The sequence below is a fragment of the Geotrypetes seraphini genome, chromosome 5, assembly GCF_902459505.1.
Source record: "Geotrypetes seraphini chromosome 5, aGeoSer1.1, whole genome shotgun sequence".
Classification (NCBI taxonomy): Eukaryota; Metazoa; Chordata; class Amphibia; order Gymnophiona; family Dermophiidae; genus Geotrypetes; species Geotrypetes seraphini.
Window position 1 is genome coordinate 24,968,015 of NC_047088.1, and position 26,597 is coordinate 24,994,611.

General features: G+C 41.2%; 1 protein-coding gene across 1 annotated transcript in view; it reads left to right on the top strand.

Annotated features, from left to right (window-relative positions):
* The window catches only part of TENM1 (teneurin transmembrane protein 1), a 698,125-nt gene extending 675,475 nt beyond the window's left edge, over nucleotides 1–22,650 (top strand). The window contains exons 29-32 of the mRNA XM_033947005.1: nucleotides 5,239–5,626; nucleotides 6,120–7,340; nucleotides 10,085–10,227; nucleotides 21,645–22,650. Of these exons, the coding sequence (XP_033802896.1) occupies nucleotides 5,239–5,626; nucleotides 6,120–7,340; nucleotides 10,085–10,227; nucleotides 21,645–22,403 (2,511 nt within the window). The 3' untranslated portion in view covers nucleotides 22,404–22,650. The remainder of the gene's footprint in view (nucleotides 1–5,238; nucleotides 5,627–6,119; nucleotides 7,341–10,084; nucleotides 10,228–21,644) is intronic.
* The last annotated feature ends 3,947 nt before the right edge of the window (nucleotides 22,651–26,597 follow it).

A 26,597-nucleotide genomic window follows, 5' to 3' on the forward strand; every position in this document is an offset into this window, starting at 1 on the left:
TGACCCTGGGCAAGTCATTTTATCCTCTAGTGCCCACCGCTTTGAATGTCATCTTTGAAATGCCATAGCCACAAAAAGGCGGTATACAAGTCCCCATTCCCTTCCCCTTTCATCAAGCCCAGTATCCCGTTTCCAACAGTGGCCAACCCAAGTCCCAAGAACCAGGCAGAAACCCAAAGAGTAGCAACATTCCAGAGCTGAGATTGTGATGTCATAATGCCTCATTCCACCAATGCCTAAGAGCCAGCCTCATCAGTGATGTCACAATGGCTTCACCTATACTTGGTTCACATAAGAATTAGAGTTTGAATGGGCACAGCTACTGACCCTCAAGCCTTGCATTGAAGAATGCTGGTGTTGAAGGACTGAGGATGAGATAGAGATAGACACTAAAGAATGACACTGGATGGTTAGAACATAAGATCATAAACATTGCCATACTGGGACAGACTGAAGGTCCATCAAGCCCACCATCCTGTTTCCAGCAGTGGCCAACCCAAGTCCCAAGAACCAGGCAGAAACCCAAAGAGTAGCAACATTCCAGAGCTGAGATTGTGATGTCATAATGCCTCATTCCACCAATGCCTAAGAGCCAGCCTCATCAGTGATGTCACAATGGCTTCACCTGTACTTGGTTCACATAAGAATTAGAGTATGAATGGGCACAGCTACTGACCCTCAAGCCTTGCATTGAAGTATGCTGGTGTTGAAGGACTGAGGATGAGATAGAGATAGACACTAAAGAATGACACTGGATGGTTAGAACATAAGATCATAAACATTGCCATACTGGGACAGACTGAAGGTCCATCAAGCCCACCATCCTGTTTCCAGCAGTGGCCAACCCAGGTCCCAAGTACCTGCCACAAACCCAAAGAGTAGCAACATTCCAGAGCTGAGATTGTGATGTCATAATGCCTCATTCTGCCAATGTTTTATTGAAAGTTCTGGGTATTATATTAGATTCTGCTTTAAAAATAAATATACAGATAAAGCACTTAACTCAGAATACTTTATTTAAGTTGAAACAGCTTCGTTTGGTTTGCTCCTACTTCTTCCCTAATCATTTTAAAGTGTTAGTGCAATTATTAATTTTATCACAATTAAATTATTGCAACTCCATGTGCACGGGAATTAATCAAAAGCAATTACAAAGGTTGCAGTTAGTTCAGAACACAGCAGCTAAACTTATATTGTATTTCATAAAGCTAGATTTGATCACGCGCCGCTCTGACTTGCTGATTAACTTATATTGGCCGACAGTGAAGTCAAAAATATACAGTATTTCAAAATATGTTGCTTTGTTTTTAAAATTTTAGATGTTTTTTGCCCAACTAATTTGACATCATTGATTTCGCTACTGACTGGTCCCAAAAGTCAAAGGACATGTACTTACCACCTCTTTTACAAAGATGCGCGAAACGCTAACGCATGCATGTTATCCTATGGAAGCATTAGCAGTTAGCACACGCAATGATTTAGTGCGTGCTAAATCTGCGCTAAAACACTTAGGGGTCCACCGTTCTAGGATTTAAAAGCAAACTAGACGCACATCTCCTTACGAGAGGCATAGAGGGATATGGGTAACTAGAATTATGCCAGGTGTACACCTGGCTGGGCTTCCGCGTGTGCGGATCGCCGGACCTGATGGACCGAAGGTCTGATCCGGAGATGGCTGTACTTACGTTCTTATGTTTTATCAAGCTGCGGTAGGGGGGGGTTTAACGCGCATTAAACCGCCTGCCGCGCTAGCCGCTAACGCCTGCATTGAGCAGGCGTTAGTTTTTTAGCCGGCCGCGGGGGTTAGCGCGTGATGAAATGTCCGACGCGCTAACCCCGCTAGCGCGGCTTGATAAAAGGACCCCTTAGCACGCCTTTGTAAAAGAGGGCCACAATTTCCTTGTAAAAGCATTCAAGCAGCCAAATTATGGAATATGTTACCAGCAGAAATATGATATTTTTCTTCATATATTCTTTTTCGCAAATTACTGGAGTTATATGTGTTTGCTATAATCATGTCAGGATGTTTCAACTGTTGTCTTAGATATTGTTTATGGCTACTGTAATTCGGGACTGGTGTTGTCTTTTTCTTTATTATTGTAAACCCAATCTGAACCTAAATTTTGGGAGAATAGCAGGCTATCCAGATAGGATAGGGTAGTCCATAGTCAGTGCCAGCGCTGTCCAAACAGCTAACTACCGTATATGGTCAGCCACACCACCCTAATAGCACTTGCTCCCTGGATGAAGCAACTAACCATATGAAGTGAAATGGCTTTAATCAGAGAGTTGTCTGGTTAATGGATTGAATATTGCTGCTAACCAGATGATTCCAAGGCAAATTGCTATTAATTATTTCTAGAGTGCTACCAGAGGTATGCAGCACTGTACAGAGTCACAAAGGAGACAGCCCCTGCTGGCATGAGCTCACAATCTAATCAATCAAGACAGACAAACATGATGCTAGGATACAGGTTACAGTTAGTGGGGGATGGTTAAACTCATCACTAGGGTGATGAGCAGAGGGTTATGAGTTGAAGGCAAGCTCGACGAGGTGGGGAACGACGAGTGAGGTGATTAAATTTGCAGATGGCACTAAACTGTTCAAAGTTGTTAAAACGCATGCAGACCTGTGGAAAAACTGCAGGAAGATCGTAGGAAATTGGAAGACTGGGCGTCCAAATGGCAGATGAAATTTAATGTGGACAAATGCAAAGTGATGCACATTGGGAAGAATAATCCAAGTCATAGTTACCAGATTCTAGGGTCCACCTTGGGGGTCAGCGCTCAAGAAAAAGATCTGGGTGTCATCATGGCCAATACCCTGAAGCCTTCTACCTAATATGCGGCGGCAGCCAAGAAAGCAAACAAGATGCTAGGAATTATTCGAAAAGTGATGGTAAATAAGACTAAGAATGTTATAATGCCTCTGTATCATTCAATGGTGTGACCTCACCTAGAGTAATGCATTCAATTCTGGTCTCATCTCAAAAAAGATATAGTGACACTAGAAAAGGTTCAAAGAAGAACAACCAAGATGATAAAGGGTATGGAACTCCTCTCGTATGAGGAAACACTAAAAAGGTTAGGGCTCTTCAGCTTGGAAAAGAGATGGCTGAGGGGAGATATGGCCAATCGGAGTCTTAGGCGACTCCCAGTGCATCCCAGAGTGTACTGGGAAGGAGGCCTAAGGCTCTGGTTGGCTCAGGTACCTAAAGCCCTTCCTATGGGAGGGGCCTTAGGCCTCTCCTCAGTGCATCCCAGGATGCACAAGGAAGGGGAAGGCCGCCATTCTGAAGAGGTAGACCTGCCGGCCAGATGGCGTAAGCATCGCTCTGGCTGGCTTTCCTGTTAAAGGTCCAAAAGGGTCCAGGTGGGCTTTAGTGGGTGGGGGTTCAGTGGGGATGCTGGCAGGAGGGAATGGGCATCCCTCCTGCCGGGGATGTTGGGGGGGCCCGGCAGGAGGGATGCCAGCAGGAGGGAATGGAGCTGTTTTAAGTTAGCCATTGGGTGGATATGGGGGTGGGGAGGGATGAGAGCAGGGGGAAATGTAGACAGATGGTGGAGAGGGAAGAAGAGCAAGATTCCAGACTGCGAAAAGGAGATGCCAGATTGTGAGAAGGAGAGGAGAGCGATTCCAGGCTGTGGGAAGGAGAGGAGAGACATGCCAATCCACAGGAAGGGGGGAAGGGAAGGAGAAAAAAGCCAGATCCTTGGAGAAGAGAGAGATGCCAGTCTGAGGAAAGGAGAGGAAAGAGATGCCAGACTGCAGGAAAGGAGAGGAGAGAGATGCCAGACTGCAGGAAAGGGGGAAAGGAAGGAGAGAGAGATGCCAGACCTTGAGAGAGGAAATAGATGCCAGGCTGTGGGAAGGAGAAGAGAGAGATGTCAGACTGCAGGAAGGGGGAAGGGAAGGAGATAGATGCTGGATCATGGGAAGGATGAGGGAAGGAGAGAGAGATGCCAGACATTGGGCGAGGAGAGAAATGCCAAGCTGTGGGAAGGAGAGGAGAGCAATGCCACACGATAGAAGGGGGAAGAGGAAGACAGAGATGTCATACCATGGGAGAGAGAAAGAGAGGGAGGAGATGGTCACAGGGATGGAGGGGAAGGGGAGACATGGAAAAGAAGATAGATTTTGAGAAGAAAGCAGAAAAATAGAAGAAAGTTGAATTTTATTTTTTTTTTAAGTTCAATCATCTTTATTGACAATCTCCTTTACTTTCTGTCTTACATCCAACTTTGGCGCTAACATTTAACATTCAATATATTTAAATTGAATGTTAAATGTTAATGCCAAAGTTGGATGTAAGACAGAAAGTAAAGGAGAGAAAAACAGCAAATGGATAAGAAGGCCCTGGAAACACAGTTAAGAGCACAGACAGAAGGAATTGCAGCCAGAGACCGGGATAAGATGGTTAGAAAAATAAAATCACCAGACAGCAAAGGTAGGGAAAATGATTTTATTTTCAATTTAGTGATTGAAATGTTTCAGTTTTGAGAATGTATATCTAACTTCACAATGCAGATGTAAACAGCCTTAGCCCTTTAGGGAGAGGAGGAGATAGTGTATGCTGTGGATGGGAGACTGGATGGGCCATTTGGCCTTTATCTGCCATCATAAAGCTCTATGGCCTCATAATGCATTATTTATGACAATAATGCTCTATGACCTCACAATGCAGGTGCAAAGAGCCTTGGCCTAAAGGGAGTGGAGGAGATAGTAGATTTTTATGTATTCCTGGTCCACTCATCCAGTTGAGGTAACAAGCTTTTCAGAGGAATCATAAATATTGACTTACAAAAGCTAGTAAGTTGGGAGGGGGGGGGGGGGGGGTTGGAGAATCCAATACAGCTAGCACAAAAAAAACTAGTTTGTGTATGGCATTATTGCTGTCCTCACAAAAGATTTAATATTTCATGCGTAGTGTTAATTCATTCATATAGGGGTTCTTTTACTAAGATGTGCTAGCCATTTTAGCGTGCACTAAATATTAGTGCACGCTAACATGTCCATAGACTATAAAGGACGCGTTAGCGTTTAGCGTGTGCTATTTAGCACATGCTAAAACGGCTAGCACGCCTTAGTAAAAGGACCCCATAGTTTTACTAAATCAAATGCCAGTTTACATCAGATATTAATGGAAACCTTTCTATTTTACAGTCTTTTGACTTAATATTTAATTTAATATGAAGCACTAAATCGTCTTTGCTGTTGCTCCTCTCTTTTTCTTTCAGTCAGCGAACCTTCTATTGCACAGCCAGCGTCGCTACATTTTTGAATATGACCACTCCGACTACCTATCCTCAGTCACCATGCCCAACATGATGCGTCATGGCTTGCAAACAATGCTTTCTGTGGGGTATTATCGCAATATCTACAGTCCCCCAGATAGTGGTTCCTCTTTCATTCAGGATTTCAGTGAAGATGGGCGCCTGCTGCAAACGCTTTATCTTGGGACGGGGCGCAGAGTTCTTTACAAGTATACCAAGCAGTCACGATTGTCGGAGATCCTCTACGACACTACTCAAGTCTCATTTACTTATGAAGAATCTTCTGGGGTCATTAAAACAATACACTTGATGCATGATGGATTCATATGTACCATCAGATACAGGCAAACAGGTTTGTTACAAATATGCACAGGAATTACTTACTATATAATATTCTTTAAGGTATCTTCATAAGCTAACATCTATAGAGGTTCTATTTTTATAACTCAACTTTCATTAATGGAATTCAGTCATGTGCCTCTGCATTATGAATGCCTGAAATGTAGGGTTAGAGCACTGAAGGGCAACATAGAATGAGAGGTCTTTGCATGGAACAATCCATCAGAGAAGGTTGCTTACAATGAAGAAATAAGGGTAAGAACAGAGATCAAGTAAGGTCTGTTATGTTGGACTAGATAGAGAGACTGTAGAATAGAAAGAGGGTCTTATATAAATTGTGAATCTCACTATTCTTTATATTTTGCAGTGAGTTGCATGCCTTAAGTTGACTCTGATACATGGAATTAAATTTTAAAAAATAATGTGTAGCTCTGAAAAATTTGATTTATGTCTGCTTTTTTTGTTTGTTATATGATGATAATGGTTTTATTATTTATTATAATTAGGTCCTTTGGTTGGACGCCAGATTTTCAGATTTAGTGAAGAAGGACTTGTAAATGCTCGGTTTGACTACAGTTACAACAACTTCCGGGTCACCAGTATGCAGGCCATGATAAATGAGACTCCCCTCCCCATTGACTTATATCGATATGTGGATGTCTCTGGAAGGACTGAACAGTTTGGAAAGTTCAGTGTCATCAATTATGATTTAAACCAGGTTATAACCACTACTGTGATGAAGCATACCAAGATTTTCAGTTCCAATGGTCAAGTTATTGAAGTACAATATGAAATTTTGAAGGCCATTGCTTATTGGATGACCATTCAGTATGACAATATGGGTCGTATGATAATATGTGACATAAGGGTAGGTGTCGATGCAAATATAACCAAGTATTTCTATGAATACGATGCTGATGGGCAACTTCAGACTGTCGCCATAAATGATAAACCACAGTGGCGTTATAGTTATGACCTCAATGGAAATATCAACTTGCTTAATCATGGAAACACTGCACGTCTTACACCACTAAGGTATGATCTTGGTGACCGCATCATTAGACTGGGAGAAATTCAGTACAAAATGGATGAAGATGGTTTCCTCAGGCAACGAGGCAATGACATCTTTGAGTACAACTCTAATGGTCTGCTAAACAAGGCTTACAATAAGGTTTCTGGTAGGAATGTACATTACCGTTATGATGGACTTGGGCGACGAGTTGCAAGCAAATCAAACCATGGATTACACTTGCAGTTTTTTTATGCTGACCTTGCTAACCCAATTAGAGTTACTCATTTATATAATCATACCAGCTCAGAGATAACATCACTATATTATGATCTTCAAGGTCATCTGATTGCAATGGAATTAAGCAGTGGAGAAGAATACTATGTTGCATGTGACAATACAGGAACTCCATTAGCTGTCTTCAGCAGCAGGGGACAAGTAATAAAAGAAATTCTGTATACACCCTATGGAGATGTCTATCAGGACAGTAATCCAGATTTCCAAGTTATCATTGGCTTTTATGGAGGACTATATGATTCTCTAACTAAATTAGTGCATCTGGGTCAAAGGGATTATGATGTTGTTGCAGGTCGTTGGGCCACACCCAATCATCAAATATGGAATAAGTTGAATACCAACCCCAAGTCATTTAATCTGTATGCATTTGAAAACAACTATCCAGTTGGCAAGATTCAAGATGTTGCACAGTACACTACAGGTTAATATCAGTATTTGTTTGTTAATAATGAAGTTATCATTCAACATGTCTCCTGCAAATTCGGTGCTGCATAGTATTTTTCCACAAAGCACTGGAAGATCAATATTAATGCTGTTGCTCTCTTTTTAAAAAGCTCTTTTATATATTGGAAAATTAAAAGTAGAATGATAGTATTCATAAATTATATGTAAATTTTCTGACTCTTACATTTCATATTAATCTATATAATCTAGAGAAGCAAATATCACATTACAAAATTAACTATTGTGGTATTTACACCCTAATTCTATATGTGGCACTCAAAACTGAGAGCGCAAATTTGGGTATGCACCCAATCCAAATTGGACATGCAATTTAATTGACAATTAAGCCAACTAGCACCGATAATTGGGTGCAAATGATCAATTATTGGCACTAAGAGGCATCAGTTTAAATTTACACATGCATCTTTAGATGCTGGGATCCATATGTAAAATATACATAATAATAATAATAATCAGTTTATATACCGCAAGGCCGTAAAGTTCTATGCGGTTTACAATAGATAAAAAAAATGACAAAAAAAGAAGTTGAATAGAACTAATAAAGTAAGAAGCCAATAATTAGAGACACTATGGGCTCCTTTTAATGATAATTATAACAGTTTATATACCGCAGGACCGTGAAGTTCTATGCGATTTACAAATTGAGTGGAATTAGCAGAATTTAAAGCTAGTAATTAACATTTCTAGGGATCAGTTATTATGGAGTAAGAATTGTACGGGTCAGCTGCCTAGATACTTCATGAACAGATATGTTTTTAGGCGTTTCCTAAATTCCCCATAAGTAGTAGGCGTAAGCAATTGTTCTAGATCTTTACCCCATAATGCTGCCTGACGTGAGAAAAGGTGTTGATGATGTCTTTTGAGTTTACTTCCTCTAACTGGAGGGGAAACAAAGTTCAAATGTGAGCTTCTCTTATGTCTGTTGGCTGAGAAAGAGAAAAGGTCAGTTATATATTTAGGGGCTAGGCCGAATAGTACCTTAAAGCAGTGATTCCCAACCCTGTCCTGGAGGAACACCAGGCCAATCGGGTTTTCAGGCTAGCCCTAATGAATATGCATGAGAGAGATTTGCATATGATGGAAGTGATAGGCATGCAAATTTGCTTCATGCATATTCATTAGGGCTAGCCTGAAAACCCAATTGGCCTGGTGTTCCTCCAGGACAGGGTTGGGAACCACTGCCTTAAAGCATTACCGAATAGTAATGCTTTTACTAAGCTGCGTTAGCGTTTTACTAAGTTGCGTTAGCTTTTTTTAGCGCATGCTAAACCCACACTACACGGCTAGAACTAGCGCCAGCTCAATGCTGGCGTTAAGGTCTAGCGCACACGGCAATTTAGCGTGCGTTATTCCGCGCGTTAAAGCCCTAACGCGGCTTAGTAAAAGGAGCCCTATAATGATCTAAATTTTTCATGAGAAAATTTTTATGAATTAGCTGCTTAAATACTTTGCAAACAGATTAGAAAAGAGAAAGCAGCCTTAAGAGGGGCAGGAGCGGATTAAGGGTGTTCCTGGAATATGCGCACTGTTTTACCCAATAAGGGAGATCTAATCTAATCTAATCCTTAGGTTTGTACCGCATCATCTCCATGTTTGTAGAGCTCGACGCGGTTTACAGTAGGAGAAATAGGAAGGAACTACAACAGAGGGTTAGAGGTAGAAGTGTGAAGAAAATTTAGAGGACTTGGGATGCCAAGATATAAGAGTTTCCTTGATTCCTAAGTTGGAGGGAGACTTACATTTTTTGAGAAAAGCCAGGTTTTCAGATGTTTGCGGAAAACTTGGAGAGAGCTCAAGTTCCGAAGAGGGGAGGTAAGGTTGTTCCAGAGCTCAGTGATTTTGAAGTGGAGGGAGGTCCCTAGCTTTCCTGTGTGGGAAATGCCTTTTAGCGAGGGGAAGGATAGTTTTAATTTGTGGGAGGATCTGGTGGTATTAGGGTATGAGGAATTCCAAGAAAGAGGGATAAAGGGAAGGAGGATACCATATAGGATTTTGAAAGTTAAACATGCTTAATTTAGGCAGGAGAATTTACACCGGGTTTCAGTTGGTGTAAATTTTGAGCTTGGATCTTGGCATCAAATGCTACTGTGTAAATCTGAGCATTATTTATAGAATTTAGTCCTTCATTTCTGGGCTGCATTTAAATGTCATTCCATAATACAAGCTATCCCAGCAGAATGATTTCTTTCATAATTACTATGGTATGATAGCTACAAAGTGAAATATTATTAATCTGACAGCAAAAGATGGTTAATAATATCAGTTGTACAAAGATTCTTTTGTATTGCATCAACTAGGAAAAATAAAATCCGTTGTGTCTATTTCAAAAAGCACAGAATTTGCTATGTTAACTATACGTTTGAAAGGTATCAAAGGCATTTAGGGCCCCTTATACAAATCTGTGGTAGCGATTCCAAGGCAGCAAATGCGATGCAGCCCATTCAGTTTCTATGGGCTGCATCGCATTTACCGCACTGGGACTCACTACCACGGCTTTGTAAAAAGGGGCCCTCAGTTCGGTAAAATTAGGAACTATAAGATCATTTAGCAATTCACAATTATTGCCATGTGCACAAATAATTTTTTTAATAAATCTCTTCATGCATATTGTAACGTGACATATTTATAACCACTGTGTAGCTTTAAAATTTGAAACCACAATTTGTTATTAATATTATTCTTATTGTATTTGTTCTATAGACATTGGAAGTTGGTTGGAGCTGTTCGGTTTTCAGTTACATAATGCACTTCCTGGATTTCCAAAACCAGAGACAGAAAGTTTTGAATCAACCTATGAACTTTTAAAACTGCAAACAAAAACCCAAGAGTGGGATCCTGGAAAGGTTGGTAACCAGAAGAATAAATATCGGGAAATACCTTGCCAAACCATGGGGCTCTTTTACTAAAATTTTCCACTCAAATCAGAACCCTATATGGAAATAGATACAAACTAGAGAATGACACGGTGACAAAATTCATCACCGTTCCCGTCCCCGCGGATAACCGCGGTAAATAAACCCATGTCATTTTCTAGTGTCTATTTCAACCTCAATCCTTCTGCATCAGCATTCTTCAAAGCAAAGCTTGCGGGTCAGTGGTTGTGGCCATTCATACTCTCATTCTTATGTGAGCCAAGGATAATGAAGCCATTGTGACATCACTGATGTGATTGGCTCTTAGGCACTGGTGGAATAAGGCATTATGACATCACAATATCTGCTCTGGATACCAGAGACTGTCATTCTGTAGTGTCTATTTCAACCTCGGTCCTTCTACACCAGCATTCTTCAAAGCACAGCTTGCAGGTCAGTGGTTGTGGCCATTCATACTCTGATTCTTATGTGAGCCAAGGATAATGAAGCCATTGTGACATCACTGATGTGATTGGCTCTTAGGCACTGGTGGAATGAGGCAATATGACATCACAATATCTGCTCTGGATACCAGAGACTGTCATTCTGTAGTGTCTATTTCAACCTCGGTCCTTCTACACCAGCATTCTTCAAAGCACAGCTTGCGGGTCAGTGGTTGTGGCCATTCATACTCTGATTCTTATGGAAGCCAAGGATAATGAAGCCATTGTGACATCACTGATGTGATTGGCTCTTAGGCACTGGTGGAATGAGGCATTATGACATCACAGTATCTGCTCTGGATACCAGAGACTGTCATTCTGTTTCAACCTCAATCCTTCTACACTAGCATTCTTGAAAGCAAAGCTTGCGGGTCAGTGGTTGTGGCCATTCATACTCTGATTCTTCCCTCTTTCCTTAAAGAATGACATGAAGATGGTTTCCCGCGGGGCGGGAACGGTGATTAATTTTGTCACCATGTCATTCTCTAATACACACACTGCAACACTAAAAGGCCTTAATCATGCACATTAATCATCCACACAACACAACATAGAACAGCAGGAAGAAAACAAAAAGAAAAAAGAAGTGGAGAAAAAGCCTCAGTTCTGCTTCATCTGGCAAAAAAAAAACTCCACTTCTTCAAAATAAACACTCCTGCATATAAACAAAAAATAGAAAAAAGCACTATGATAACTCCACAGTGACATCTAAAAAGGCGATTTTAGTCTGATGGAAATTCATCTCAAATCTCAATGCAGGGCGGCATGCATTAATATAATCTCTAAATGACAAAAGTTCATCCAGAGACCCGCGCCAAAGGCAGAAAATACCATCTATAAAACTGGTCCACCCCAGCATCGATTGAAAGAATACAGAGGGGTAGATAAACCCTTCTTCAAAATAGCCCATAAACAAATTGGCTATTGTGGGAGCAAAAATGGCGCCCATAGCCACCCCTGAGACTTGCATATAGAATTGACCCTCAAACAAAAAATAGGGTTCCCCGTTGGGTTTATTGGCTGCAATGCCCAGGAGGTGAAGTTTCAGACTGAGAAGCGCCTGGATGCCAGTAGCGGTGTCTTCTTTTTTTATCTGCCTCCTTTGCAAGATCCTGGACCGTAGTGCTGCAGTGCTCACTTGCCCACAATATAAGAACATAAGAACTGCCATCTCCGGATCAGACCCATGGTCCATCAAGTCCGGCGATCCGCACACGCGGAGGCCCTGTCAGGTATATACCTGATGTAGTTTTAGTCACCCATAACCCTCTATGCCTCTCGTAAGGAGATGTGCATCTAATTTTCCTTTGAATCCTAGCACAGTGGATTCCTTAATAACCTCCTTTGGGAGAGCATTCCAGGCGTCTACCACTCGCTGCGTGAAGCAGAACTTCCTGACATTTGTCCTGGACTTGTCCCCCCTTAGCTTCAAACCATTTGGGACTTGTCCCCCCTTAGCTTCCATTTGGGGCGGTGTACCCCGACGTGCTGGTCGATACCACTCTGCAGGCTATCATAGTGCTTTTTTCTATTTTTTGTTTATATGCAGGAGTGTTTATTTTGAAGAAGTGGAGTTTTTTTTTGCCAGATGAAGCAGAACTGAGGCTTTTTCGCCACTTCTTTTTTTCTTTTTGTTTTCTTCCTGCTGTTCTATGTTGTGTTGTGTGGATGTTTAATGTGCGTGATTAAGGCCTTTTAATGTTGCAGTGTGTGTATCTATTTCCGCATAGGGTTCTGATTTGAGTGGAAAATTTGAGTTAACAGACCCTGATCCATAGGTGAAGTGTTTAGTGGTGCTCTTTCACTGAACCATGTTAAGCACTTAACCTATGATATATTGCACAGTAACTGGTAATGCAGAGCCGCATCAATTTAGCAGTTACCATGCAGTAAACAACACAGCTGGAGAGGAACTTATCAATGTGGTTTAGTCTTGTTTTATTTTACCACGAGTCATGCTATTATAGCACAGGGTCTCACTGCATAAAATGGGATCTGTGCTAAAATAGCACATTAATAACATCCCCCATTAATGCTTTTTTGTTTCAGCAGTGGCGTGGGTGTGGAAGGTGTTTGGCAGTTAACATGCATCAAGTAAAGAACCGCCGAGCCCTACACCCCTCCCCCCAACAGCCCCTCGACATCCCCGGACAGCCCCCCCTACAAATCCTTCCCATATCCCCCAACATTCCCAGACTCCAACATCCCCGTATCCCTGCCCCCTGACATTCTCCCCGCATCCCCAAATATTCCTGGACCCCTCCCCCAACATCCCCATACCTTTGGATGACAAATCCCTCCTACCTATAGGGCCACCTGCTCAGAATGATGGGCCTTCCCCCTCCCAAAGCATGTAGGATGCAGTAGGAGGGGCCTAAGGTTCTGATTGGCTCAAAATCGTGATGACAGTTCTTCCCAGCCACCTTACTCTCCTGATTTGGCCCATGCTGACTTCTTCCTTTTTTTATTTATTTTTTTATTGATTGATTGATTTCCTGCCCTCCCAGAAAGCTCAGGGCGGGTAACAGTAGAACAAACACAGATTCAGAAGGAATGGTGGGATTACAGAGAGCAAAGGGAACCTAGGTACAATATTAAAGGCTAACAAATTATCATCAAGGAGACGTGTACAGATTCCGTAGGCAGTGGATCTAAGTACAAGGTGAGGCTAACATGTTATCATGTCCAGGAGGGACAAAGGGCATACATAAGCTGTTTCCTAAACTTAAATGCATGCTGAAAGGAAAGTGATTCAACACCATTGAAGACATAAAGCTAAATTTGGCACAGCAACTTTTGGAAATTCATGAAGATGCGTTTAAGGACTGTTTCCAGAAGTGGAAATGACGTTGAGAAAAGTGTATACGTAGGGAAGGGGAGTACTGGGAAGGGGACCCAATGGAATAAGTTGTAAGATTGTTTAATAAATTTTATATAAAAGTCCTAGAAATTTTTGAACAAACCTCGTAAATGGATGCCCCTTCCTGTTCTGTGATGGGAATTGGATGTCCATATTTTGAGCTGACCCTAGTTTCGCCCAAAACATATCCACACCAAGCTCCCTTGCCATATGGATAAACTGCAGTGTTAGATGCCCATATCCTGCATTTGTAAAATTGGGATTTGGACATCTATGCAATATGGGCATCTAAATGCCAATTTTCAGACATCCAGAATAAGAACAGAGCTTCTAAAATAACCATCAGTATGTCAATTAATCATACAAGGAATCTGAGCAAATTAAAGCCAAACCACCACCGTGCTTTCCTGATCAATTAGCATATTGATGCCTGAAGCAGGAAGGTGTAACATATCAGTATTAGTTTATTCATGAGAATGAAGTCTTTAATTAAGAGATGCTTGTGAATGAAATGATCTAATATTAATGAGACTTATATGCATCATGCAGGAAGAATTGAAAGACGTGAAAGGCATGAGTGCATGAGTAATAACTGTATGAGTCAGAGTTCTTACTTGGGGGTTTGCTTAGAGCAGTGGTTCCCAGACCTGTCCTGGGAGAAACTGCACCTGATCAAGTTTTCCACAATAAATATTCATGACAGGCATCTGCATGTACCTCCTCTGCTGCATGCAAATGTCTCTCATGAATATTAATTGTGGATATCCTGAAAACCTGACTGGCTGAGGGCTTCCCCAGGACAGATTTGGGAACCACTGGCTTAGACTGAAGTTGGCAATGTCAGCATTCCCTTAAAACCAGGAAAACATGGCAGATATAATCCAGATGTAGCAAGTCACAACTGGAATCTGTTTAAAAATCATGTTGGTGAAATAAAAAAAAGAAAAAGCTTTCATATCCAGACACACCCTCAGGACACACACACAGAAGGCCTGATTCTATAAATCAACTGCTAGTTGTCATTTATAGAATCGAGTCTACCACCGCCTAACCTGACTTAAGAAACCTGTATATAAAGCCAGGGTTTTCCTGGCCTACTTTACAGACGCCTAACAGCACCTAAGTCTTACCACACCTACTCTCCACCCTTAACCACAGCTACTTTTCAACTAGGCATCGGTAGGCGCTGCTCCGAGTTCCGGGTGGAACTCTTAATTGATTGGGTTTTTAATTTTTTTTGTAATTAGACTTCGACGGCATGATCAGTTACCATTCCAATGGTACAAATTAAGCAATTTTGAGTTCTGTGTGGAACTCAACTAGGCGTCCACAATCTAGGCACCATTTATAAAATCGGGCCCAGAGTGCATAAAGGATCCCTGCCTGCGCCTTAGTTGCGCGCCTGTGGTGTGTGCTGTGAAGGATAATTAAATTTTAAAAGCTTATGTGAACAACATGACCTCTAGTCTGTTTATTTGTGGTCATGACTTCTAGTTTCTGAATTCATGGGTCTGATGACTAACGGAGACATTGACTATTGCTCTATATTTGAGTGTGCCATATCTAAGACAATGCAACAGTGAGAAATGCACAGAGGTAGAAAGCAAAAGTTATAGGTATCCCTCCTTATGTCAATTGGAAATTTACAGTTCTTCTCTTGTCGCTCCCATTTCTATAAAAAATGTCCCCCTGCAATTAGTTAGCAATATAGAAATTTTAGGGGTGATCTTTGATCACAAACTGAATTTTCATGATCACATTAGTAACACTATTAAAACAACCTTTTATAGGCTATGAAAAATTCGATCAATTTCAAAATTTCTATGTTCAAAATCACTTAATATTCTTATTCACTCTTTGGTGATCTCTAAAATTAATTACTGTAACGCTCTTTTTAAGGGAATCTCTTTGAATGAAATAAAACGTCTACAGATCATTCAAAATGCTTCCATTAAGCTTATAACTAAAACTAGGAAGTTTGATCATGTAACTCCCCTTCTAAAGAATGCGCACTGGCACCGGATAACATACAAACTATGCATACTCACTTTCAAATCTCTCCTTAATAAAACTCCAGCATTCATATATAAATTATTAATTCCTTATTTTCCAAATTGAGATCCAATGAACAGAATTTACTAACAATTCCATCTCTTAAGGTTATTAACACAAGACGGCAATTTATTTTCTCTGTTACCGCACCTCAAACTTGGAACGCCCTTCCCATTTACTTAAGGGAAGAGCGCAATCTGGAGAAATTCAAAAGTAATTTAAAAACATTTCTCTTTAGAGATGCCTTTGGTAATTAACTAAACAGTTCGTAGGTCAAATTATTTTTATTGTATCATATTATAGCTTTTATTTGTTTCCCTTTTTGTACTTTTCCCTTTTTGTTCTACTTTTGTATATTGATTTTGTATTTTACCTCCCTTCTTTCCTTGTGTTTATGAGTTTGTTAAGTTAAATTTTTAATCCCTTATGTCGTTATACATAGTTTTGTATTGTCTCCCAGTTATTGTAATTTTAAATTGTTCATCGCTTAGAAATACGATTAAGCGATTAATCAAAAAAGCCATGAAACTTGAAACTTTTTAAAGAAAGCAACTTTCTCTGTTACCTATTTTGATATGCTTTTGATAATAGTAGATGGTAGAAGCTTGATCTTTATAGCTTACTGCATCAGCCAGTGTTGTCTTTAAATGTATGGGCAATCCAAACTGGCAAAAAACCTTATTCACAGGCACGTTAAGAGTGGCACAAAAAAAGTGTAGAAATGTTACTTGAATAACGTCATCCACCAATTTGCTGAAGATATGTATTCTCAGGATCTGAGATTTGTTGGGTTTTTTCCCCAGAATATAACACTGATGTCATTTCCATGAACTTTCTTTTCTATACTGTTGATTTATTAATGTGTTTTCTCTGCTTTATTGATAGTTCTAAGGCTTTTATATCCATTAAATCTTGGGTTTGGGCCAGGTACTAGTGACCTGGATTGGCCACCGTTAGAACGGGCTACTGCATAATAATAATTCCATTTATCATTCCATCTCACCAGGCAAAATATCCAACTTAGGTTTATCTATAAGAAAATTTTCTAAATGAGTTGGATCTAAAAAAATATATTTGGTATCTTGATATACCACCAAACACTTGCAGGGGAATTTAAGAAAAAATGAAGCACCTACACTCAAGGTTTTATCCTTCAGTTGTAGGAATTGCTTCCTCCTGTATTGTGTCTGTTTAGAGACATCTGGAAAAAACATTTATCTGTTGACCACAGAACATAGCAGTTTTATTTAAAAATACCTACGTTGGATATTTTGCCTGTCATTAACGCAGAGGTTGAGATGGAATGATAAATGGAATTATTATTATGCTTGACTCTAGAGTATATTAGTGTTGAATATGTTGATGATGTTTAATTATTGCTTGTTAAAGGGCATATCAGGAATAGCCAGCCCCCAATAATGTGGACTTAAAGATTATTATTTATTTTATTTTCAATTTCCTGTGTATTTGTTTATTTTGCTTGAATTTGTTATCTGCTGTAACAATGAATAAATTTAATTAAAAAAAAAAAAAAAAGAACGGGCTACAGAGCTTGATGGACCATTGGTCTGACCCAGTAAGGCTAGTCTTATGTTCTTAACGCCCCACTTCTGAGTGGAATTCTTCCAGTGGGAATTCAATCAAACTGCAACAGAGAGAATACACAAATAGTCTTGCCTTCTCAGAGCTCGCTTCTCCTTCAAATGCCTAGTTACCTAGTAACTTCTCTGTTCACGCATTGTCAGCCGCTAGATCCGTATTACAGCAAAAGGATTTCAACGCTCTATGACATGTGGCCAGAGAGCTACATGGGAATCGTTTTCCTGGGTTTATATCATGGGGCAATACGAGACTGAAGTGGTTTTGCAGATTTATTTTTCAGGGCAGCAGGATTTAGATGTTTGTATTGCGCTATGTTGGACAATTATTGACAAAAAGCAATAGTCAAGGCAGTTACATGATTAAAACATCATTTTAACTACAAATTTCTTTTTTTTTTTTGGGGGGGGGGATACCCATCCTCTGCTCTATTAGCACCCAGGTAAGGGGGAGGGGACGTAGGTGGTAGGCAGCAGATCAGAAGAGAACAGCTTTATTACGGGACAGAATTGTTATCTGAAGGTACAGGGCTTACAAATGGATCCTTTGTGGAGAAAGGATATCTATTAAGCTCAGGAGAGTTCATTTTTGGAGTTAATTTGGTGCAAGGGAGGCTGTATCTATAATAATAATAGCAACTTTTATTTATATACCACAATACCTCACTGTTCTATGCCATTCACAATAAGAAGAGGCTGTAAAACTCAGCGAATTTACATTGTTAAATAGAGATACATAGTACATAAAAATGGCATTGCGATATAATTAACTTATCTAATTATATAAATTTATCAAACAAATACATTTTTAATGATCTTCTAAAATCCTGATAAGAAGAAGAAGTTAGGATTACACCACTGAAACTTTTGTTTCATTTTCCTGCCTGAAAAGATAAAGTCCTATCAAGAAATTTATATACACAACCTCTTATTGAAGGGAAGAAAAATAAAGTAATACTACGTGAAGAATGGTTAGTTTCTAACAAATCAAAGTGATTTATAAGGTAACTCGGAATAAGACCAAACAATGTTTTATAACTTACACAAGCAAATTTAAAAATACTCTCGCCTCAACTGGAAGTCAATGAAACTTTCGATAATAAGGTGTCCGTTTTTCTAGGTTGAAAATTTAACGCATTGCCATATTTTTAATCATTTGCATCTTCTTAAGAATTTTTTGTAAGATCCTAAATAAATGATGTCACAGTAGTCTAATGTACTTAGAACCAATAAGTATTGGGGATGATTCATAGGTTGGGGCTTCGTACCACTTTAAGCATTCCTAGGTAGAACCCAAGAACATCATCAGCTCATGCGTTAGCTTGAGCAGTCCATCCCATTTGCCAAACAGTAGGTAGGAGGCTAAAGGTTGAGTAAAATCTACATCAGTCCAGTGAGCAGGTTAAAAAAAAATAAGCAAACTGGGTAGCCCAAATGGCCCTTCTAAGCTGACATATTCTTTTCTATATTTCTATAATGGAACCATATAAAATCAAAACTGTTGATGGAACAAAACTACATGTTAGTAGCAAACAAAATTAGTACCAGGAATATGGTGTTTTTTCATGAGAGAAAAAATCAACAATGGCCATCGGTGACCAACTGGTACATGACTGAAAATAACAGACCTACTGTGGGTTTTTAACAATGTCCTATTTAAGGGCTCTTTTTACAAAGGTGCGCTAGCGTTTTTTAGCGCACGCTACCCAAAAAACTACAGCCTGCTTAAGAGGAGGTGGTAGCGGCTAGTGCACGCTATTTCGCGCATTAAGGCCCTAACGCACCTTTGTAAAAGGAGCCCTAAGTGTAGCATTAGTTGGCCCAGAATTTATTTTTACCTTCTAATTCTCAAGACTCAAAAAACAATGCTAAATTTCAAGCAGTAGGGCTAGCTACCATGACTTTTGCAAAGTACTCAAGGGCATCAAAGGATTAGAAAACAAAACTATAGGTGCAAAGTGTGTTTCTTCCTCTCTTCCATATCTCACTGATTACATTTAATGCTTATTCTTCAGGGACAGAATGCGAGTTGACAATATAAAGACTGTTTTTATTATAAACCATGTATATGCACGGGGGGGGAGGGAGGAGAGGGTGCACCCCACCCCAAATGTTGCAGGTGATAATGCTGAATTGCTCCTCTCCCTTCCCCTCCCCTCCCCCCCCCCCTCCCATTGCCAATAAGAATTCAACTTGGGAGCCATTGACAAAATTTTGCAAAGAGTAACTGGAGATTATACCCTTTGGTCATACACGTCCAGGGTAGGTGGGTGGGAGGGCGGGTTGGAAATGTATTTTTCAATTTCTCAATCTGAGTGTATTTTTTGAATATAATTACGGAGGGGATGATATATCTTTTTGTCATAGATTATAATTGTAATTGTATTTAAGTCAGGGGCGTCCAACCTTTTGGTTTCCCTGGGCCGCATAGGCCCAAAAAAATGTTTCTGGAGCCACACAAACGCGCAAAGGCTACAGCAAGACAGAGGAGGGAGCCGGCAAGACGGTAAACACCTGGGGGCAGCAGAGAAAAAGACTGCATCGCCCTCGACCGGGGCTGCACAAAATACTTCACGGGCCGCATGCGACCCTCGGGCCACAGGTTGGACACCCCTGATTTAAGTGCTTTTATAGAGTTATATAATTGTATTATATTTTGCACTTACTTACAGCTTTAAAATGAATAAAGAAATTAAAAAAAAAAAAAAGAAGAATTCCACTTGTCCTTCCCCCACCACCATCACCAAAACAAGCAGATAAACTAACTAGAGGGCATGAATTGAGGTTGCAAGGTGGTGGATACCTGGAATGCCCTCCCATGGGAGGGGATAAGAACATAAGAAGTTGCCTCCACTGGGTCAGACCAGAGGTCCATCGCGCCCAGCAGTCCGCTCCCGCGGCGGCCCATCAGGTCCATGACCTGTAAGGTGATCCTTGTCTAAAACCCTTTATTCCCCTTTATGCTTCTATCTATACCCTTTCATAGTCTAATCTCTACCTCTATCTGTATCCCTCAATCCCCGCATCCTTCAGGAATTTATCCAATCCTTCTTTAAAACCCCGTAATATACTCTGTCCTATCACAACCTCTGGAAGCGTATATCAGGTGTCCGCCACCCTCTGAGTGAAAAAGAATTTCCTAGCATTGGTTCTGAACCTTTCCCCTTTCAATTTCTTCGAGTGCCCCCTTGTTCTTGTGGTTCCCAATAGGCTGAAAAATCTGTCCCACTCCACCTTCTCTATGCCTTTCATGATCTTGTATGTCTCTATCATTTTTCCTCTGAGTCTCTGCTCCTCCAGGGAGAAGAGCCCCAGCCTTTCTAACCTGTCTGCGTATGAAAGGTTTTCCATACCTTTTATCATTCTTGTTGCTCTTCTCTGAACCCTCTCAAGTATCGCCATGTCCTTCTTTAGGTACGCTGACCAATATTGGACACAGTACTCCAGATGCGGGCGCATCATCGCACGATGACTTCCTTCGTTCTGGTTGTGATACCCTTCTTAATAATGCCCAACATTCTGTTTGCTTTCTTTGAGGCTGCCGCGCATTGTGCCGTTGACTTCATTGTTGTATCCACCAGAACACCCAAGTCTTTTTCAAGGTTACTTTCCCCTAGTACTAATCCCCCCATTTTGTAGCTGAACATCGGGTTCTTTTTCCCTAGATGCATGACCTTGCATTTCTCTACATTGAAGTTCATCTGCCATTTATTAGCCCACTCCTCCAGAAACCAAAACGATAATGCAATTCATAAATTCATGGGAGAAATACAAATAATTCCTATATGGAAAGAGAATGGTTTCAAAACATTCTTACAATGGCTATTGTTTGAATTAAAGACTCGTCATCTGGTACAGTACTTCCCAACCCCTGTCCTGGTGGACCACCAGCCAGTCAGGTTTTCACGATAGCCCTAATGAATATGCATGAAAGAGATTTGTATGTAATGAAGATGATAGGAACGCAGGGCTATCCCGAAAACCCGACTGGCTAGTGGTCCTCCAGGACAGGGTTGAGGACCACTGATTCTAGTACATCATTTCTGAAGTATGTCTCTCTCTGGGTTTTTTGCTTTAAGAGTTTCTGGCAGCATTTTTTTTTTTTTTTTTTAGGCTGCAATATTTCTATATATCAACAAAAGTACAAACATGCTGTACATATATATTTCTGTCAACAAAGATTATTCCCTAATGCGGCTTTTGCCCTGCTTTTCCATTTGTACTTTCACAACATTTCTGTTCTCAGTAATTTTAGAGACCTAGAGCTTAGTGAAAAGGGGAGTTGTAATTGTACATTCAGGTTTCTACAGAGATCAGTTGAAACTTTCTATTATAGAACTAATCATAAATTTAAAAAAAACATGCCACACTCAAAGCACGTTATTTGTTTTTCAGACTGTTCTTGGAATCCAGTGTGAGCTACAAAAGCAACTCCGAAATTTTATTTCCTTGGACCAGCTCCCTATGACGCCCAAGTATGCTGATGGAAGGGGGCTTGGAGGACGAAAACAGCCCAGGTTTGCGGCCATACCTTCGTTTTTTGGAAAAGGAATCAAATTTGCCATTAAGGATGGTTTGGTGACTGCTGACATTATAGGAGTAGCCAACGAAGACAGCCGACGTATTGCCGCCATCCTCAACAATGCGCATTACTTGGAAAACCTTCATTTTACCATCGAGGGACGTGATACTCATTACTTCATCAAGCTGGGTTCCCTGGAAGAGGACTTGGCTTTAATTGGCAACACAGGCGGGGGACGCATTATGGAAAATGGCGTCAACGTCACCGTGTCCCAGATGACTTCTGTGGTAAATGGGAGGACTAGAAGGTTCGCGGATATCCAGCTTCAGCACGGCGCCTTGTGCTTTAATGTCCGATATGGAACCACCGTAGAGGAAGGGAAAAATCATGTCTTAGAAATAGCCAGGCAAAGAGCTGTGTCTCAAGCTTGGACTAAGGAACTAAGGCGACTACAAGAAGGGGAAGAGGGCATCAGGGCATGGACAGAAGCAGAAAAAAATCAACTCTTAAGCACTGGGAAGGTACCAGGCTATGACGGATACTTTGTTTTATCTGTGGAGCAGTATCTAGAACTTTCTGACAGCGCCAACAATATTCACTTTATGAGACAGAGTGAAATAGGTAGGAGGTAACAGACAAATATTCCCTGCCTTTGCATCACCAAAGACTGCCTGTTTTTAAACATAAAATGGTTTATTGTATTGATTTTCTAGATCAGAACTCTGTAAATGTAAATACAGGAAAAAAAAAACAAACCAACATATCCAACTGCCTTTAAATGTGACAAAAAGATGGTATTTTAATATTGTTTGTTTAAACTCTTTAGGAAAATGGCCGTGGAGCTTTTTAGATCTTGTGCAGCAGTATTCAAAATTTTCATGAGCGCAGTTCAAAAGGATTTAACAATGGTTGGCTAGAAATCACTACAGTCATTAAACTTAGCTGGAATGTTTTCATTGTTCATTTGGTAGAGACGATGCAGCAGAAACCTAAGGACATGTAAGAGGGAGTAAAAGTGCATTCATTCTACTTTGCCAACTCTAACACACCTTTGAGGCCTGTCTATTAAAGGGTGCTAAGCAGTAACCCTCTCAATTCTGTAACAGGGCGCCCGAAGTTAAGCACCATTTGCACGCTTAAATTTATAGAATACTGCAATCCAGGCACGTTTAAGTGCCCATGTGCATGCATAAATGACAGTGGGACACCTAAGCGTTATGATATGTTTACACACTAAAGTGACTTACCCCAAGATTTTACTGGGAGGTGGCCAAAGTTGCACACCCAGCGCACAAATAAATTGGATAATGAGCTCTGAACCATCAATTGCTGGGTGCAAAACAACCAGTTACTGATGTTAATTGGCACTCATTCAAATTTGCAAGTGGCATGGTACCTAACTCCCATGGCACGTATCTCAAAAGAGGGTGAGGCCCTGGATGTGTCCGTGTGTTTCAAAACGTTGCGTGCAGAATACTGCCTAACTGCGCCTAAGTTGGGCACTGGCATTTACACCAGGTTTTGGGGGGGGGTCTAAGTCCAGCTGAACGCTATTCTATAGAAGGCATGTGTCCTTTCTGGAATAGCGCTTAGCGCTGGATTTTTTTTCAGCACCATGTTCTAAATCCGGCCCTTGGGGGGGGGGGGGGGAATTCTGGAAATGGTGTCTAAAAAGATAGGGGCCTACCTCTTGTCAATCACACTTAGGTGCCTATTACAGAATCGTGCCTAACTTAAAACTTAGGCCAGGGTTTTAAAGGTGCCTAAGTCCTTTGCAGAATCACACCTAGTGGCTCTCCCTGCCTAAACACACCTACTTTGGAGTTAGGCGCCACTAGGCGTCATGCTATAGGTGCCTATCTCTTGTAAGACTTGCACCTAAGAGGACAAGCGCCCATCACCTAATTAATTTTTAATTTTTTTTCAAATTTGAGCTTGTTAAAGTTCATACTTGAAGCCAATTTACTAATTAAGGTCCCCCCTTTTATCAAGCCGCATTTGTTTGTTTTTATTCCCGGCCGCTGCAGTAAAAGCTCCGACGCTCACAGATATTCCTATGAGCATCGGAGCTTATACCGCAGCAGTTGGCGATAAAAAGCCCTAACGCGGCTTGATAAAAGGGGGCCTAAGTCAGGCACCTTTTATAAAATTCCCCCTTAGTGTATAATTGTCAGAGGGAAGGGACATGAGTGGGCTGACAATTACGTGTGGAACTGTCATGTGAGCCCGTAAATGTTGAAATAAGGCGTGTCCACGTACACCAACCATAGACCTGGTGTAAAAGTGCATTTAGACGCATTGATGTTGACTTATCTTAATATTCTGTAAGGATACGCACATGTAAAGGTGTCTTTATAAAACAGGCTCACTGCCCACATTATTTGGGGGTCCAAACGAAAGCGCCCAATTATAGAATCGCCTGCTTGGTGCATGAATTATCATTCGGTAACCGTTAACGGTAACCGTTACAGTGCTGTCAGGACCGCAGACGCTAAGCCATGTTAACTGCATAGCCCGCAATAGGATAGGAAATGAGCAGGTTGTGGGTGAGGAAGAAGTGTGCACTGCGCATCGCAGCGAGCACGCCGTCACTGGTGCATCTATACTGTCAGTTCACTTACTGCATGGTAAAGAGTATTTTGGGCAGTAACTGAACACCGGGAAAGACCCAGCACTTAGGGCAAAGGCTTTGCACAGTCATTTGGACATTCACACAGGAAGTTAGCGAAAGGTTCTCTTTGACTACATTCACATTACATAACTCGGTGAAACTTCTAGGAAGGAAGTTATCCGTGTGGGTTATTTTACCACAAGCCAGGTTGTTTTAGCAAAGGGTCTCATTGCATAAAATGGGAACCTGGGTTAAAATAACAGTAGCCCAAGCTGATAACTTGCCCCCCCCCCCTTAGTGTGGCACACATTGAGGGGGTAATTTAATAAAGGGCTTGAGCATGTCGAAAAGCTTTCTAGGTGCATAAGTAAGCTCTTCTCAAATTGTGAACAATGGAGCAAAGCTGGCCACCGGGAAGGAAAACTTCCACTGCAGAGGAAACACCTGCAGCCAAATCACCAAACTATGGGGGTCCTTTTACTAAGGCAATTCCGGTCCTCGAGAGCCAGAGCCAGGTCAGGTTTTCAAGATATCCACCATGAATATGTGTGAGATGGATTTGCATGCACTGCCTCCTTGAGATGCAGATTTATTGTGGAGATCCTGAAAACCTGACCTGGCTCCGGCTCTCGAGGACCGGAATTGCCTACCCCTGGACTAACACATGCTAGCTGTTTAAGCGTGCGCTAAATATTAGCACATGCAAAATGCTAATGCCTCCCTAGACTATAATGGACGCGTTAGCGCACAGGTGTCAAAGTCGGTCCTCGAGGGCCGGAATCCAGTCGGGTTTTCAGGATTTCCCCAATGAATATGCATGAGATCTATGTGCATGCACTGCTTTCAATGCATATTCATTGGGGAAATCCTGAAAACCCGACTGGATTACGGCCCTCGAGGAGGGACTTTGACACCCCTGCCCGGTTAGCGTTTAGCACGTGTTAAAACGGCCAGGGCGCCGTAGTGAAAGGACCCTTATGTTTACTTACCAGCTGTAAGCAGACATTGGTAAGTTGACTGCAAATATAGCACCATTTATGACTGAGGATTGCTTTGCTCATCTGTTATTTATTGCTTTCAGCATCATTTGATCCTTCTCTGCGCGTCCTATAAAATTGGGCTCAGGGCTGTACCAACAAATAGGGCTCCTTTTACTAAGCTGCGTTAGGGCTTTAATGCGCGGAATAGTATGCGCTAGACGCTAACGCCAGCATTGAGCTGGCATTAGTTCTAGCCGCGTTGCGCGGGGTTAGCGCCAAAAACTCTAGCACACCTTAGTAAAAGGAGCCATTAGTGTAATAAGCATCTAGGCATTGCTAGAGGTGGAGGGTACATTAAGTTTGTATTCTCTATAATGCACATGAATATGCTTATTGGCATACAAGGGGATGCTGATAAGTTCTCAGCCCGACCAACCAACTTGCTAAATTCTGAGCGTTATTTTGCCACCGTAGCTGAAAAGAGTGTTGTCTTATTTGGGTAAGTGCCAATCTGCAGAAACAAAATTCTAAATTTGGACATTGTTTCAGATCATTGATTGAACCCTATCCACGTCATTGTCTTCTTGGCTGGGCTGAGAACTTCTCAGCATCCCTTCGTAGCAACATTCCAGAGCTGAGATTGTGATGTCATAATGCCTCATTCCGCCAATAAGAGCCAACCTCATCAGTGATGTCACAATGGCTTAATCGTCCTACACTTGAGAGAGTGCTGAAAAGTTCTCAGCCCAATCAACCAATTTCCTAAATTCTGAGCGTTATTTTGCCACCGTAGCTGAAAAGAGTGTTGATTTAGTTCATCAAGTGCCAATTTGCAGAAATAAAATTCTATGTTTTGACATTGTTTCAGATCATCCATTGAACCATATCCACATCATTCTCTTCTTGGTTAGGCTGAGAACCTTTTAGCACCTCCTCATATATGCAAATATACACCTGACTCAGAGCAGGTGGCGCCATATGGCGAGAGCATTTGTAGCTTACCGAGATAAATCTAGAAGCCTATTTTAACAGTGCATATACACGTATGTTGCTTTTATATAATATATACATTTAGGGCTAGATTCAATAAATGGCATTAAAAAAAAATCAGCACTCCACGCTTATTCTACACTGGGCACTCAAAGATGACCGCCCACTGTAGAATAGCATCGGATGCCAATTTGGGTGCCCAAACTTACACCTTCTGAAAGCAGGTGTAATTCTCGGCACCCAAT